Source organism: Lissotriton helveticus, chromosome 4_1 (assembly GCF_964261635.1).
Source record: "Lissotriton helveticus chromosome 4_1, aLisHel1.1, whole genome shotgun sequence".
NCBI classification, from domain to species: Eukaryota; Metazoa; Chordata; class Amphibia; order Caudata; family Salamandridae; genus Lissotriton; species Lissotriton helveticus.
Window position 1 is genome coordinate 112,494,845 of NC_136063.1, and position 18,006 is coordinate 112,512,850.

Genomic DNA, 18,006 nt, shown 5'->3' on the forward strand with positions numbered 1-18,006 from the left:
GGAGCGATGTTACCAATCGTCCTTCCTCACATTGACGTTGAAGTGAGATGTGAGGAAGGACGACTGAAGCACTCATTCAAACGTGCTAAATATACGCCGAGAGTATTGGCCAACAATTGATTAGAGCTGACATTTCCATTCCAAAACCTAAAAGTGACCTTTTGGCACAATGGAACCTAAAGCCGTCGAAGGCCATCACAGGTGCGGCAATTGTGTTGCTTGTTCTACCACAATTGAGGGCAATGAATTAGTCCATCAGGGAACCAAGTGGAGACATACAGAATTCTCCAACTGCAAAACGAAAAATATCGTTTACGGCATACTTTGCCCGTGCCCACTAATTTACATAGGCAAGACCAGCCAACAAGTCAACCAAAGGATCAGCCAGCATCGATCACGCATAAAGAAAAAAATAATGACCACTCCGCTGGTTGAGCACTTCTGCGATAAAGGCCATAATGAACATGAATTTAAATGGTCGGTGTTATTCACTGCGAATTCAATGACAAAATGTCACGATATTGAGCGTACCTTACTGCAGAAAGAGGCTTATCTCATTTTGAAATACAATAGCACTCAAACAGGCCTTAACAGCTTGTCTGAGATAGCCCATATATAATTGTCAGAGACACATAGTATAGCGACTGGCATCTGTTAGACATTCCTGGACTCAAACTGTAGCCTTACGTCCTCTTTTCAATAATACATCTTGTGTATAAGAAAAAAGCGTGGCCACTGCCTGGCAGGTAGATATATGCAATCTAAATAATGGGTGCAGTGTCACCTTCAGACTTCCCACATGCTTGGTTACTAAAGTTTATTTTTTTAAGGGTGCATGCAATACACTTTAATAATAATGACCCTCAATGTGCTCGCCGTACTTGTGGAAGAAATGTCATTTAAATCAGCATTTATCAAATTTAAATCAGATGGCCCGTTTCAACATTAGTGTTTAGATACGAGTTGCCAATAAAGTTTTGAGTTTTTTACTTCAAACTTAGCACCTAACTAAAATAGTCAAAAATTGATTTTCTGCCTCTATTCATTGGGAATGACACCATGCAACAGGCGCGCTCTGATTTTACATGTGGTTTCCATATTAAACATAATTTTCTCACAGCGCAAGTTTGAGGACACTACAAGTCCCATCATGCCTTTTTTGGAGGTGGGCTTTAAATACAGGAAATACCTGCACGGCCATTTCTTGTGAGAAAACTTTGATCACACCAGCGGCGTGCTGTTACTTTCGAGCAGGTAAATGCCAGGACATGTTTTATGCTTAGAATCTGTTTGAATGGTCATACTTTTGGCTATAAGCGCTTATACTCGTTTTTTCGTTTTTCTACGAACACAGGACGGCAAATTGAGAGCACATTTCCAAAAATTAAAAGCAAGGGAATAGTAACACTTCATTAAGGTAGGCGAAATGACTCCTGCCCCTTCTGGGATTTTATTAATGCATGCACTATGCGAACATTGTAATCAACAGCCCCACCACTAAAACATTTTTCACTATTGTTTTAGGAGCCTACCTTCATGGTGGTGTATCGGATGTATGACGTTACAACGCAGGCTATTACAACGCCTGCCTTTACAACGCGGTTTTTACATCGCAAACCTTTACAACGCATAGCGCTTAGAGGTGCTGGATAGTGATAAGTTAAATGTTCTATTCCAACTCCAGTCCCTGTGGACACTAGGGAAGGTGTTGAATAGAAAATTAAACTCATTCCCTATCCTAGAGCGCCCCCAGCGCAATGCGTTGTAATGGTTTGCGTTGTAATGACCGCGTTGTAATGGTAGTGCGTTGTAAAAGTTTCGTTGTAAAGGTTGTTCACCGGTGTATCACATATAAGAACGCCGGTTGGCGGCGGTCGACAATAGCAAGGTATGCCTTATGTAGCATTGGGTGACGTTTTAGTAATGAATCCACGAGCTGGTTAGATTTACCAATGCACAAAAAATTTCTTAAAATTTCTTGTCGGTTGTCCTGCCTGGCCACGTTTAAAATTATTCGGTTTGAAATCCTTTACGCCCCAATGGCCTGCTCTACTTTCAACCAAGTTTGGTATGTAGCATTTTTCTTTCTCAGCCCATTGCCGTAAAAGAAGTTCGGTTTTGAGAGTGAAGAGTAAAATATTTTCTTTGCGTCTTGCAGATACAAAGAATAAAACAGCCCTGATGAGAGATCAGCGACATAGTGCCTGATCTCGAAACGCGTCGGCACTTTCATAGGGTGGAATAAAATGTCATCTCCACGATACTAGGACCGGCTCGTCCAGTATTGATTTTTTTAAGAGCCATTCATTTGCTTATAATTCCCCCTAGGATTGTTTTTTCCTATTTTTCTCATTTTTGGATTGTAATGTTTGTTCTAATGTTGTTTGTGAGATATTCTTAGTTTTTTGTAATGTTTGATGCAAGGAATTTTCTTTTTGTACTGTGTAAAGAATTTGTTTCTCATGTATGTACAAAGTATATATAGGTGTGTAAATATTTAATGTATTGTTGTTTCTGTCATATAGCTTGTCATAACTTGAAAAAGATAAAAAATACTGACACTAAGTAGGATGTCGAGGGTGGTCACAATAAATTGATCTCTTCCCTCTAAATAAGCTTGTGGAGATTGTGTGGTTCGGGCAATTTGTGTTATATACTAATATTTTAGATAGCTTTTCATGCACAATGCGTTTGCCCCACCTGTAGTGTTGGTGCATGGTTGATTAATTAATAGACATTATAAGAAAATTGTGTTACGAACTGAATATGCATTGTCTAAAATATGCAACAAAGCCATGGTCTCTTGAGAAGGGAACAGAGGAACAGGAAGAAACATTCCAATCCTTATCTCAATACTAAAGAGCTCACAGTGAGCCTTCTAAAGGAAACTGAAATCACATGTTTTGTCTACACTGAAAACAAGCATCATGGGACCCGTTTTGAGGTTGGCTGATGAGAGGTGAAACCCTGAGACTGACCCCAGTATGCTTGCTTTCAGTCCAGGGAGGCCAGCCTAGGCAGTTTGGAATGGACTGTTTCATTAACGAACAGGATCAAGACTGATTTGCACATGGCTGTGGTCTAAACTGAGATGGCATGATGAGCAAGAGAACAATGGATTTAACCCAGTTCTCTTGACTGGGGGTGAATGTTTTGATTCGTTCTGCAATCCGTCCTTTATTTGTGTGTCTTTTACATGGTTCATTCTATTCAGCATGAAAATGTGACTTTTTTCCAGATCTAGCATGACCAGAGGACTGCGAGTGGCTCTGTGCGCTTTTAGACACTGGATCTATGTAATACTTTATATCCCATATCTCTGATTTTACTGATTGGATTTTTGTCATTATAGTCTCATTTAATTTCATCTATATTTTTTATTGATTAAGGATATTTATTGTATTGTGTTTCATCTTAATACTCTTTGTATGCTGTATTAATTCTTTGCAAAATGCTTAAAAATTGAGCTTTTTGTGATTGAAAAGGGTTTACAGCCCCATCAATCAATACCCCAATGTATTAAATCTCTGTATACACAGCTAAGGCACAATCCAGGAAAAATCCCTGTTGGAATCTTGATGTGTAGAGGAAATAACCCAAATAAGCAAACAACTACATTTCATTTTAGCAGTAATCTGTTGTCTAGGTGTACTCTGGAAAGCGACTCCCTCATGCATCACTCACGCATCACAATTTGAGTAATGGTGATCTTTGCGGAGTGCCCTTTATAGAATATACTCATTGGCTTGAATGTCAAGAGATTATCAGGTGAATCTGCTGCTACATTAAGGTTGTTGTACTGACATTCTAATCTTGTTCATCACTGCTAATGTTTTGACCCCCAGCCTGGCCAGGGAATTTAGCTAATCATATACAGTATGAGGAAGTTATCTCTAGACGTGGGTCAACTGAGGAGCTCGAAAGATATTGGTATACAGAGAATGGGTATGGTTGGTGGTCGTCGATGTTCATAAGAAAGTCAAGGCATGCTGACATTCACAAAGGCCAGTACCATATTGATGAGACCTTAGTAAGGTATTGATAAAGGTGTGCATCCAAGACAATGGAAGTATGGGTAAAGAAATCACATTTTCTACGTAAAGGCTAGGGGGCAGATTTACAAGCCCTTTGCGTGTCTTTTACGCCGCCGTTGCATCACTTTTGTGATGCAGCAGCGGCGGCGCAAAAGATGCGATATGGTGCGGGGTATTTACAACGTGACACATCTGGTAGATGCATCACGTTGTAAAGCTCTGTGCCAGAAGAAGGCGTTCCTGCGCAGGGAGGGGCGTTTCACAAGATTTCACTCAGTCACTTTGGGGCCCATGCTGCATAAAAATCCTGTGCCTGCTTGAAGCAGGCGTAAGGATTGACGCAGCATTAACAAGATAGGGCCCCCCAGAGCATTACTGGTGCTGCGTCGTGCTTGCGACGAAACTCCAGCAATGCGTCACTTTTACGGCACAGATGCGTCAAGCATCTGTGCCGTTTTTGCCCCATGGTGCACCGCATTGTAAATGTGGCGCATCCATGGTGGCGGATGCATGGCGCACAATAAGGGGCGCATCCCTGCTGATATGCAGGGATGCGCCCCTTATTGTAAATATGCCCCATGGTACGTAGTAATGCATCAAGAAAGGTAAGATTGGAGAGAGTCGAAATAACTAATGCCAAATTGATTTGAGGTTGCCCTCTTTATTTAAGTGGAGGGAAATGATACAAGTATTTATAAACAGTGGGAAGGAATTCCTACTTATGATGTATTCCTTTGTTTTTAATCAGGATTGTTTCTCATTAACCTAAACCTGTTGCTTTTATCTCTTTTGTCACAGCTGTGGTATGGTTTCACTGTCAGAAATTTACAACCCTGCCATATTCTGCTGCAAAGGGATGGAGGGACAATACGTCCATATCCTTATTCCATACTTTGCCCAGGTCCTTACGCTGTGTGAAGTACAGGTTTATGCGGTGAAGGCAACGTATGCATAATGAGCCAAGAAACCCCCAAGTCCGATGAGCCTGGCTGCGCCATGGTCTAGGAAATGGCCTTCTCCCTGTGTATTACCTTCTTTCTTACATGCTTGTTGTAATAGTTAGTTAATTTCACATGTGAAAAACCTGGTGTTTGGTGTCTACTTTTCAGCAGCCATTCTAATTGCTATTAGGTTTTCATGTATTTTTCTGTATTCTAAAAAAATGCCAGTGATATGATTATAGTCATGCTAAAATTCACGTTTTCATTTAATGACACATTTCAGAGGGTATTGGACTAGGCTAAGAAAAGGAGCACTGGCAAAGCCAAACGGTTTGTTCTAGTGTGCCTTTATATGTAAATACTGAGATACTCAAATGCCGTTTGCCTGTGCTGCATCACAAAGGCTGTTTTTCACATTAAAGCCTGCCCTATTGGCCATGCCAGTGCTGGGAAAATAAGTAGCAAAGTATGATTTATTTATTTATTGGATGCATACAGAAGACATAGAACTGAATGTGACAAACAGGATGATAATTGACTATACGTCCAGCTGTAAAATAGTACCTCAGAATATCCAGTTGAAGAAAGAACTTCCTGTAGAGTAGAATGATAACCAAACAGCCAATAGAATGTATAATACTCCAGTCAGTGTAGCATAAGGCCAATGCATGTATATTTAAAAGAATTGGTAGCAGTGCGTTACAAAAAGCTGTGATGTCAAAACAGACCTAAAACAGAATGAAGGACAAAAATAGGAGGGAAGAAAGCAGTTAGAATCCTACATCCTTCCTGAGAGCGAACTTTCAAAACTAGCAGCAAGCCATCATCAGTTTGGGATTAGCACATACTGTTCTTGACACGTCTTATCAATTGTTCATTTTCTAGCTGCTTCTCAAAGACTTTATATGAATGCAAAAGTTAGTCTTGACAGATGAAACTTGTATACATTCATCCTGAAGGCAGGTAGTGATAACTTTTTCATCAGGAAGTTTCTATTTACCCAGTCGCCGGTCAAATAGTGCAAAATCTATGCTTTTACCTAAGCCGCCGGTAAAAGGAACATAATATCTGCTATTTAGCAGGCCAAAGGGTAAATAGTACCGATGATGTGCAATGGCCAGAGTATGATAAATAGTGTGAAAGAGGTCTGTATTTATCTAGCCACATAGAAAAAGGGACTCCAGATGAAGGTAGTGTCGTGGCCATCTTGAAAACGGAATGCAACATGTGTGAAGCATTTGAAAGTAAGAGCATATACAAATCTACAATCGTAAAAAGGTATTTGCACGAATTAAGCTACGCTGTTTACAGATAAAAAAAAAACAAAATCAACTTTGAATAAAACATTTTTAATATTAAAATAAGATATGAAGAAATAAAACTGAAGCTTCAGGAGGATATGGCACACAGATATTTTGCATGTTACATAAATGTTTTATTCAAGCAAAAGTATACATTGTGCTTTTGTTCACAATGCTCCTTTGGAAGTTTTTGGGGTAATGAGCTAATTTTTGGCTTCTTAGGGAAGGCCTCATGCAAAGCTTTAAGCTTCTGTTCATTCTGCTTGCTTAGTAGTTCAAATCTGGCAACACAGCAGAAGTCAACAAGCAACAACAAAAAGGGAATGTAGACAGATAAGTGACATCTGGGTCCAATGGGAAGGGACACGTACAGTAGGTATTTGGTGTTTGGGGACACAGTGTTACGAGGCACCTGCAAGAGGTAAATTTAACAAGACACTGTAATAGGGTATCTTTGGAATGGTGAAATGAAAGCAGGAGACAGGCAAGTAATACATCTGAGTAATTTACAGAAGAAGTCCACCCTGCTGCGTGTGAATAAATACACATGTTCATACTATTCACCCAGGAGAGTAGTTTTTTTTACATTAATGCTTTTTGGTCTCATGTAATGAGTGGCCCCTTCAGCCACACTGTATTTTAGTCACCTGTGCAACACCTATTAGGAATGGTAGTTTTGATTTTAACATGCTAAGAAGTGTTTTAAATGGGCAAGATTCTGTCTCTCCTGACCCTGATAGTGCTGTTTCATTAAAAGAAACCTGGAAGACAAGAATAATCCGTGTGACAGGCTTGGATGTTGTATCTGATTAAAGTCATTGTGGAGGTTGGGTTGGGGAAGGAAGCAGTAGGAGGAGTGTAATAAGATAATTTGTAGCCGAGTAGTATTGATTGAAGATAGTTTATTGATGGATTTCAAGGTTAAATCATGTAATCATTTAAGTATCATTCAAGTCTCTCCTAAGCCCCACCAGGAGTAGCTCTCTTGCTACTCAGCCCTCTTTTCCAACTGTCATCCATCCACCAGGCACACCACACATTCCATATTACCTCACACATTCAACATTCTACCATTCACCCAGATAGGGCTGAGCAGTAAGACAGGATAATAAGAAAGGCACGTGGCATCCAAATCAGGATACCACATCACCTTCCCTCTTATAAATGAACAAACAAAAGGAATAGTGTAGAACATGAGAATGTCATTCTAAAATTGGATCTTACATTGTAGATTAGAAATTAAGAATAAATACATAAAAGTATTTATAACGACCACCCCTTTCTCTTTATATATAAAACTGGAATAATTTGATAAAACATATTTTCGCATTGAATATTACCAGAAGAAATAAATAGAATTCACCGTAACCCACACAACATGCCAGTTGGCCAGACTGCAAAATGAAAGAAACGGAGAAGTCAGATATTTAAAATATGCGTAAAAGAAAATCACCAAAAGTATTTAAATAAATTACAATTCCTATAAAGTGACGTGTGCACAACGTACACTAAGTAGGAATATGTAGGTGACTAAACTACAGAGTCATATGCAATGTATGCAATTTGTATAAAACAAATAGATGACAGTCACGTGCATTGAACAGTATTAAAATTAAAATTTGTATGAACAAATTTGTGACAGTCATGAGCATATATGCTATCAAGTAGCATTTAACTTTAAACAATACTTATGTGTATAGCATTGAGCTTACTATACAAAACAGCAAATTAACTATAGGATGCTGTTTTTTAAAATTCACGTAATAATCTTCTAGAATAGCAAATTAACTTTAGTATGCTATATTTATAACTTTCTAGGATAGCAAATTAACTTTAGTATGCTATATTTATAACCTTCTAGAAAAGCAAATTAACTTTGGTATGCTACACTAATAATTTTCTAGAATAGCAAATTAACTTTAGTATGCTATATGTATAACCTTCTTGAATAGCAAATTAACTTTAGAATGCTACACTAACAACTTTCTAGAATAGCAAATTAACTTTAGTATGCTATATTTATAACCTTCTAGAATAGTAAATTAATTTTAGAATGCTATTCTTCCGTTCATGCTACATTTAAAACTTCTGTAGACAACCCACTAAAAATAGCAAATTACCTTTAGTATGCTATTCTTCCGCTCCTACAAGTCACCACTGTTTTTTCACATGTTTAACACAGGCTAGCACTTTAACATACAAAATAGCAAATTACCTTTAGAATGCTATTTTAAACACTTGTGAAAATAACCTACTAAATTAGCAAATTAACTTTAGAATGCCAATTGTTTTCAGAATGTCACACATAAATTGTAAGTGTATAAATATGTAGACTCTTGCAAATTTTAAACTAAATACAATACAGTCTAAATACAGACTTCCTTAAAACAATAAACTAAAATAAATAAAGTGGACACCGTTGTCAGGATGAAGGACTGAGGATTATAACAAAAGGCAGTCTTAATTTCTTTTAAAATACTACAGGAATTTAAATAAGGTGAAATATATCCATAAACTGTGGAATCACTTACTTGAGATTGAAGTCCACTACAAACCATAGTGAAAAACTGAGAAATGTGCTCAAGAAGCTGAAAAATAAGGTGTCCATTGATGAATTTTGAAGAGACTAACAGAAACTACTCATAGAAAGCGCTGTATTTAATTAACACATTTAGCGAGCGTGTCGCTGAAGAAAAATGAGCTATATTTAATTACAACCAATTAGCGTGCACATCGCTGAAGTAAAACGCACTTTAATTAATTGAAGTTAAGCGTGTGCGTCGCTGTTGTAAGGAATTATTATAGACTATGACCTCAATAAGTCATAAGCGTGCGTATCGCTGAAAAACTGTAGAACTGACACGCTGGATAGAATGCCCAGAAATTTGACGAAATCACCCCAAACCAGGATGATTGGATTACAGGACGTGGTTGGCAGCGTACGATAGAAAGCTGTGTGAATGATTGATTGCATGACATTCACAAAATGGAAGCACGTTGTTCACGTAAGGCCGGGTGGTTCAAGGTGCGCAGAAGCCCCTCAACGTCGAGGTTCAGTCACAAGCCTCATAAAGGAACAGACGTCATAGAAGTTCCGAGGAAGGCATCGACGAACCGATCGCAGGTAGGACTTGAAAAACGTTTTTTTTTTTGTTTTTTTTAAACAAACATGCCTGTCGCACACAGCCTGGGTGCGACAAGCGTGGCTCGAGCCTCATTTAGGGAACAGTTCAACTGTGCAGACATACAAAAATGCCATGAAGCACGAAATAAAAAGCAAAAGACGAAACAAATGATTCTGACTCCAGTGACTCTGAGTGCACATAAACTAACATCCAGTAGGTGGCAGCAAATAACAAACCACCACATGCTACCTCTGGGTTTCTTCCTCATGTTTCGTGTGACGCAGATCATTTCGGAGGTCTAGAAGATATTTCTTCTTATTATGTTAATCTTCTTCCCTCGTTCAAGCTCACAAAAGATTGATGGAAGACAGTAAGGCAGTAGCAGTAGGATAGCAGGTAGATTTTCAAGGAAAATTGAGACAAGCAGTAGAAAGAAAATACAAGTAGTAACTGGATAAGTAGGACTGAAAGTCGCAGTAGACCTTGTCAATCTTGTACATAGGCACAACCTTGTCGTTCTTGTACAGAGTCCCAAATAAGATTAAAAGAGTCCTGAGGGTGCGTCTATTTCACACGCACGTGCTGACCATATGTAGGCTTCAATTAATCTCAGAAAGGAAAGTATAAGTCATTTAAACAGCAGAATCTGGCACATTTCAATTGTGTGCTGGCAGTAACTGGGCAAAGTAGAAATTTCGATAGTCCCTGACGCTCTTCTATATAAAACAGGCAGTGCCCTTAATAACAAATAGAAGCAACATGGAAAAAGCGTTGTACTGGGACTGGCACACTTAAGTTGTATGCAGGCATAGACTGGCACATCCAATTTGGAGGGCGACCGGTGGTAGGTCACTGGTGGGGCTAACTAAGGGGTGCCAGTAAAGTTCAAATAGCTTTAGGAAATTCTTTTTCCTTACTTGAAAATCTTGATCATGAGGTTTCATGTAGATCCTTGAAGTTGCAAGCCGTGTGAGTAAGTCCAAAATGTCGCCAAATGTAATAAGATAATTTGTAGCCGAGTAGTATTGATTGAAGATAGTTTATTGATGGATTTCAAGGTTAAATCATGTAATCATTTAAGTATCATTCAAGTCTCTCCTAAGCCCCACCAGGAGTAGCTCTCTTGCTACTCAGCCCTCTTTTCCAACTGTCATCCATCCACCAGGCACACCACACATTCCATATTACCTCACACATTCAACATTCTACCATTCACCCAGATAGGGCTGAGCAGTAAGACAGGATAATAAGAAAGGCACGTGGCATCCAAATCAGGATACCACATCACCTTCCCTCTTATAAATGAACAAACAAAAGGAATAGTGTAGAACATGAGAATGTCATTCTAAAATTGGATCTTACATTGTAGATTAGAAATTAAGAATAAATACATAAAAGTATTTATAACGACCACCACTTTCTCTTTATATATAAAACTGGAATAATTTGATAAAACATATTTTCGCATTGAATATTACCAGAAGAAATAAATAGAATTCACCGTAACCCACACAACATGCCAGTTGGCCAGACTGCAAAATGAAAGAAACGGAGAAGTCAGATATTTAAAATATGCGTAAAAGAAAATCAAAAAAAGTATTTAAATAAATTACAATTCCTATAAAGTGACGTGTGCACAACGTACACTAAGTAGGAATATGTAGGTGACTAAACTACAGAGTCATATGCAATGTATGCAATTTGTATAAAACAAATAGATGACAGTCACGTCCATTGAACAGTATTAAAATTAAAATTTGTATGAACAAATTTGTGACAGTCATGAGCATATATGCTATCAAGTAGCATTTAACTTTAAACAATACTTATGTGTATAGCATTGAGCTTACTATACAAAACAGCAAATTAACTATAGGATGCTGTTTTTTAAAATTCACGTAATAATCTTCTAGAATAGCAAATTAACTTTAGTATGCTATATTTATAACTTTCTAGGATAGCAAATTAACTTTAGTATGCTATATTTATAACCTTCTAGAAAAGCTAATTAACTTTGGTATGCTACACTAATAATTTTCTAGAATAGCAAATTAACTTTAGTATGCTATATGTATAACCTTCTTGAATAGCAAATTAACTTTAGAATGCTACACTAACAACTTTCTAGAATAGCAAATTAACTTTAGTATGCTATATTTATAACCTTCTAGAATAGTAAATTAATTTTAGAATGCTATTCTTCCATTCATGCTACATTTAAAACTTCTGTAGACAACCCACTAAAAATAGCAAATTACCTTTAGTATGCTATTCTTCCGCTCCTACAAGTCACCACTGTTTTTTCACATGTTTAACACAGGCTAGCACTTTAACATACAAAATAGCAAATTACCTTTAGAATGCTATTTTAAACACTTGTGAAAATAACCTACTAAATTAGCAAATTAACTTTAGAATGCCAATTGTTTTCAGAATGTCACACATAAATTGTAAGTGTATAAATATGTAGACTCTTGCAAATTTTAAACTAAATACAATACAGTCTAAATACAGACTTCCTTAAAACAATAAACTAAAATAAATAAAGTGGACACCGTTGTCAGGATGAAGGACTGAGGATTATAACAAAAGGCAGTCTTAATTTCTTTTAAAATAATACAGGAATTTAAATAAGGTGAAATATATCCATAAACTGTGGAATCACTTACTTGACATTGAAGTCCACTACAAACCATAGTGAAAAACTGAGAAATGTGCTCAAGAAGCTGAAAAATAAGGTGTCCATTGATGAATTTTGAAGAGACTAACAGAAACTACTCATAGAAAGCGCTGTATTTAATTAACACATTTAGCGAGCGTGTCGCTGAAGAAAAATGAGCTATATTTAATTACAACCAATTAGCGTGCACATCGCTGAAGTAAAACGCACTTTAATTAATTGAAGTTAAGCGTGTGCGTCGCTGTTGTAAGGAATTAATATAGACTATGACCTCAATAAGTCATAAGCGTGCGTATCGCTGAAAAACTGTAGAACTGACACGCTGGATAGAATGCCCAGAAATTTGTCAAAATCACCCCAAACCAGGATGATTGGATTACAGGACGTGGTTGGCAGCGTACGATAGAAAGCTGTGTGAATGATTGATTGCATGACATTCACAAAATGGAAGCACGTTGTTCACGTAAGGCCGGGTGGTTCAAGGTGCGCAGAAGCCCCTCAACGTCGAGGTTCAGTCACAAGCCTCATAAAGGAACAGACGTCATAGAAGTTCCGAGGAAGGCATCGACGAACCGATCGCAGGTAGGACTTGAAAAACGTTTTTTTTTTTTTTTTTTAAACAAACATGCCTGTCGCACACAGCCTGCGTGCGACAAGCGTGGCTCGAGCCTCATTTAGGGAACAGTTCAACTGTGCAGACATACAAAAATGCCATGAAGCACGAAATAAAAAGCAAAAGACGAAACAAATGATTCTGACTCCAGTGACTCTGAGTGCACATAAACTAACATCCAGTAGGTGGCAGCAAATAATAAACCACCACATGCTACCTCTGGGTTTCTTCCTCATGTTTCGTGTGACGCAGATCATTTCGGAGGTCTAGAAGATATTTCTTCTTATTATGTTAATCTTCTTCCCTCGTTCAAGCTCACAAAAGATTGATGGGAGACAGTAAGGCAGTAGCAGTAGGATAGCAGGTAGATTTTCAAGGAAAATTGAGACAAGCAGTAGAAAGAAAATGCAAGTAGTAACTGGATAAGTAGGACTGAAAGTCGCAGTAGACCTTGTCAATCTTGTACATAGGCACAACCTTGTCGTTCTTGTACAGAGTCCCAAATAAGATTAAAAGAGTCCTGAGGGTGCGTCTATTTCACACGCACGTGCTGACCATATGTAGGCTTCATGTAGGCTTCAATTAATCTCAGAAAGGAAAGTATAAGTCATTTAAACAGCAGAATCTGGCACATTTCAATTGTATGCTGGCAGTAACTGGGCAAAGTAGAAATTTCGATAGTCCCTGACGCTCTTCTATATAAAACAGGCAGTGCCCTTAATAACAAATAGAAGCAGGCAGGAAGAAGCGTTGTACTGGGACTGGCACACTTAAGTTGTATGCAGGCATAGACTGGCACATCCAATTTGGAGGGCGACCGGTGGTAGGTCACTGGTGGGGCTAACTAAGGGGTGCCAGTAAAGTTCAAATAGCTTTAAGAAATTCTTTTTCCTTACTTGAAAATCTTGATCATGAGGTTTCATGTAGATCCTTGAAGTTGCAAGCCGTGTGAGTAAGTCCAAAACGTCGCCAAATGTAATAAGATAATTTGTAACCGAGTAGTATTGATTGAAGATAGTTTATTGATGGATTTCAAGGTTAAATCATGTAATCATTTAAGTATCATTCAAGTCTCTCCTAAGCCCCACCAGGAGTAGCTCTCTTGCTACTCAGCACTCTTTTCCAACTGTCATCCATCCACCAGGCACACCACACATTCCATATTACCTCACACATTCAACATTCTACCATTCACCCAGATAGGGCCGAGCAGTAAGACAGGATAATAAGAAAGGCACGTGGCATCCAAATCGGGATACCACAAGGAGGTAAAAGGCAAGAGAATAAGGGGCAAGAGGTGGACCACCAGGAGGACTACGGTGTCCTGGTAGACCGGGGTCAAGACAAGCAGAATAAGACCCAGAAAAACCTAATCTATGAGGACAAGGGTTCCAATGCCAGAAGGAACCAAGAACAACTAGATGATGAGGAACAGGAAAATAAAAGCAACACTGGGGGTACTGGGACCAGGATGAAATGGATAAGGAGGGACAGGAGGTTGTGGACCAGGGCGATCTGGACCCAGTGGACAAGAACCTGATGGAAAATAAGGGCCAGAGGTTGAAGGAACAGGAGGCACTGGGCCATAACAAGAAGGAGGCCTATGAGGGCGTATGCATATCAACAAGGACAAGAGGGACAAGGGCAACCTAGGGCAGGAGTAGCAGACTAACACAGACGGACGACATAAGATCAGTACCAGGAAACCACTAGAAAGAAGGACAGGAGATAGCAGAGTAAAGATTACAGACATCAGATCAAGGAAGACCAAGGTGCCAGAAGCAAAAAGGCCAGCACCAGGATGACTAAAAACAGAAAGCACCAAGGCTAGCAGGGCCTTAGATTAGAATGGCCAGAGGAGTTAAAAAATACAACAAAGTCTAGGTCAAGTAGGATCAGCATTAGAGGGCTCAAGAGTGTCAGACTCAAGACGATCCTAAACGAGATTTACAAAAAAGACACGAACCTGGGTACCCATCAACATAGGAGCTAGGTGGGCCAGTGCCAGAGGGATGAGTAAGGGACCCAATAGGACAAGGGATGAGTAAGTGACCCAATAGGACCATTACTATGAGGAGTATGATGAGGGGCCAAAGCTCAGATGGACAAGAAAATGGTAGAATAGGCAAAGTTGGAGAGCTGGATAACTAGTAGCATGGGGGTACGGATAGGGGACTATGAGAGGCAAGTCGAACTAGCACCAGAAGGCCCAATTCATGAGGCCCGAACAAAGGAGTACCAGAACTAAGACCAGAAATACATGGACCAAGATGACCAAGATTAGAATGATTAGTTACATGCAAACAAGGGGACTATATAAACCGGGGGGAGCAGCACAAGGAGGAATGATGGACGAGAATGAAAAGGTCCAGGATTGGAAACCTTTGAACATGATCAAAATGACATGGGGCAGGAGTACAAGGGAATGACAACCAGTCGAATCAGCACCAAGAAGTACAAGACCAGAACATTCTTAGGCTAGCATGAAATGGAGGTCAAGGAACACCAGAACTAGGAAAGGCTTGAATGGACTGTGTTTTCGAGGCCATGTGGGCTCAGAGCAGGAGGGCGAGGGCTAGAAGGATCAGGACCACATTAGAGAGGACTACAAAGATCAGGACTTGAAGTGCAATATCCAGTATGTTCAGGATATTTGGATACATGGAACAGGGATTAGGACGGTTAAGTGGGGGAGTACCAAAGGCACCAGAAGACCACAGCAAGAGGACTAGGTAAACTAAAAGGATTATGACCAAGAGGACTGTACGCAGGGCTAAATGGGTCAAGAAGATCAGGACCTAGGGGACCATGGCTCGGATTACCAAGTGAGGGAGAGCAATTATTACAAGTAGCAGGACCAGGGTGAGGAAGATCTGAGGTAAAATGTTCAGCCAGCATCTGGAAGCCCAAGTTGAATGGGCAGAGATGGAAAAGAGGATCAGAATCAGAATTATCATGCGCAGGAGGATCCGAACAAGGTAAATCTGGATCAAGAACACCTGAATCAATTGCTGCATACCGGTAGGACTAAATGGACATGGTGTGGATCCAGGAGAACAAAGACAACCCAAGTCATGATGACAAAGACTAAGAGTACCAGAATCCAAGAAAAAAGATGGATCAGGACCAGCAGCACCAGGTCTAGGAGATTGAAAGTGAGTAGAAACAGGACATGGAGACTTGGAAAAAGAGGACCACAAATGAACAGGGACAACTGGTCCAAGACTGAAGGAATCAGAAAAGGCCATCATGGCCAAATACTTAGTTTAGTAAACATGCAAAATAGGAAAAGAAGGACCAGGACAACCAGGCATAAGGAGACCAAGACTCAGATAGCAGGTGGGTCAGGACAAGGAGACCTTGGTCCGGAGGAGCCCAAACTATATGAGAGGTTCAGGGACAATTGGCAAGGAATCTTGAGAAGTATATGTACTATTAAAAACAAGAATAGCATGACCTTGGTCAGGAGTTCCAGTAGGGACAAAAGCAGCCAGATTCAGAAGGAAACATTCTTAGAGTACCAGAAACAAAGGACTATGTGGATCAGGAATATCATGGCACGAAACATCAGGACTTTGAGTACCAGGACCAGGAGACCAGGGTAAGGGTGTAAAGGAAGAGAGGACCAGGAACTTCGGGACCAGGATGATCACAGCCTGGAGTTTGAGGCCACACAGTTAGTAACAGGATGGCCAGAAAGATGAGCAACAGGATGACCAGTCTAAGGAAGACCAGATAAAGGTTGTGTAGCAGCATGAGGCCAAGCAGCAGGAATACCATGTTCAAGAGACTCAGGACCAGATCCAGGAAACAAGATCCAGGCCAATGGGACAGAAGGGCAGAACAAACAAGGAAGAAAAGGGGGGTCAATACCAAAGAATATTAGGTGTACAAAAACTAGGGGGATCAGAGTCAAGGAGAATAAGAAGGATAAGAAGGATCAGCACCAGTGACAGACCTAGGGGTGCCAGAGGATCCATGACCATATGACCAAGGCCCAGAGTATCAAGTGGAGCAGAGAGACCATAACCTGGATGTAACAGGACCAGAGTGAGGTAGATCAGAACAACCAGAACGGCCACAGCCATAAAGATCAAGGGGACTAGACCTGGCTGTCCAGACGTACCAGGACCAAAACAAGAAGTTTCATTAGGGTACAAACAAAGAGACCTAGGAAAAAGAGAGTTTCTGCCGTTGGGTGCAGTGCAAGAAGGACTATTAGGGCAGAACACAGGCCCAGAAAGACCAGTTGATCCAAAGCAGAAAGGCTAGAATTAAGATTGCAAGGCCTAGGAGGGCCAGGGCACAAAAGGCCAGGTAGACGGGAAACAACCTTTACAACGCAGTCATTACATCACACTACACTTACAACACAGTCATTACATCGCAACATCCTATACAATGCATGCCACTACAACGCAGGCATTACAAAGCATACCATTACAACACATTACACTACATCGAATGTCACTACAACGCAGGCATTACAACACATACAATTACAACGCATACCATTACAATGCATAGTACCCCTACACTATCCAAAACGTACTGTTGTACACCTGGAGTTAGAATAGTAATTTTTAACCCCTACACTATCCAACACTACCGTTGCACCCCCTGGAGATAGAATAGCAATTTTTACCCCTACACTATCCAACACTTACCCTACTGTTGCACCCCCTGGAGTTAAATAGTAATTTTTACCCCTTTACTATGCAATACTTACCTTAAATGCAATGTAATGGTATGCGTTGAATTGGTATGCATTGTAAAGTAATAATGCGATGTAATGGAATGCGCTGTAAAGGTAGTTTCTTAAAATGCGATGTAGTGTCATGCGATGTAATGGAATGCGTTGTAGAGGATGTTGCGATGTAAAAACTGCATTGTAAAGGATGCATTGTAATGTATGTGTTGTAACATCATACATTCCAGGTAGACAGAGACTCATGTAATGGGATCAGATGAGAAGGAGAGAAGGATTAGAAGACTCAAACAAGAAGAACCAGAAACAAAAGGATTACGTCTACTGGGTAAAAAAACAGGAAGAGAGCACAGACTCTTAAAGACCATTGTTAGGCAAACCAGACTGACAGGGAAGAAATCTAGGAGAGCAGTACCTGGAAAATAAAGAGGAAATATCCAGGTCACCAGAGCCAACAGGAGAAGAGCAAAGAGGACCAGAGCAGTGATGACCAGTGGGAATACAACCTAGGGGGAACACAAGCTCAATTCACAGAGGCCTAGGAGTATCAGCATCTGGTATACCAGGAGAAGCAAGATCATGATCAAGAGAGAAAAGAGGACCA

The 18,006-nt window shown here is 39.8% G+C and overlaps 1 protein-coding gene across 1 annotated transcript in view; it reads left to right on the plus strand.

Moving 5' to 3' along the window:
* The window catches only part of LOC144827047 (pentraxin fusion protein-like), a 339,174-nt gene extending 332,238 nt beyond the window's left edge, over window positions 1-6,936 (plus strand). Inside the window, exon 4 of the mRNA XM_078685504.1 lies at window positions 4,833-6,936. Coding sequence (XP_078541630.1) covers window positions 4,833-4,989 — 157 coding nt within the window. The 3' untranslated portion in view covers window positions 4,990-6,936. The remainder of the gene's footprint in view (window positions 1-4,832) is intronic.
* Window positions 6,937-18,006: the final 11,070 nt, after the last annotated feature.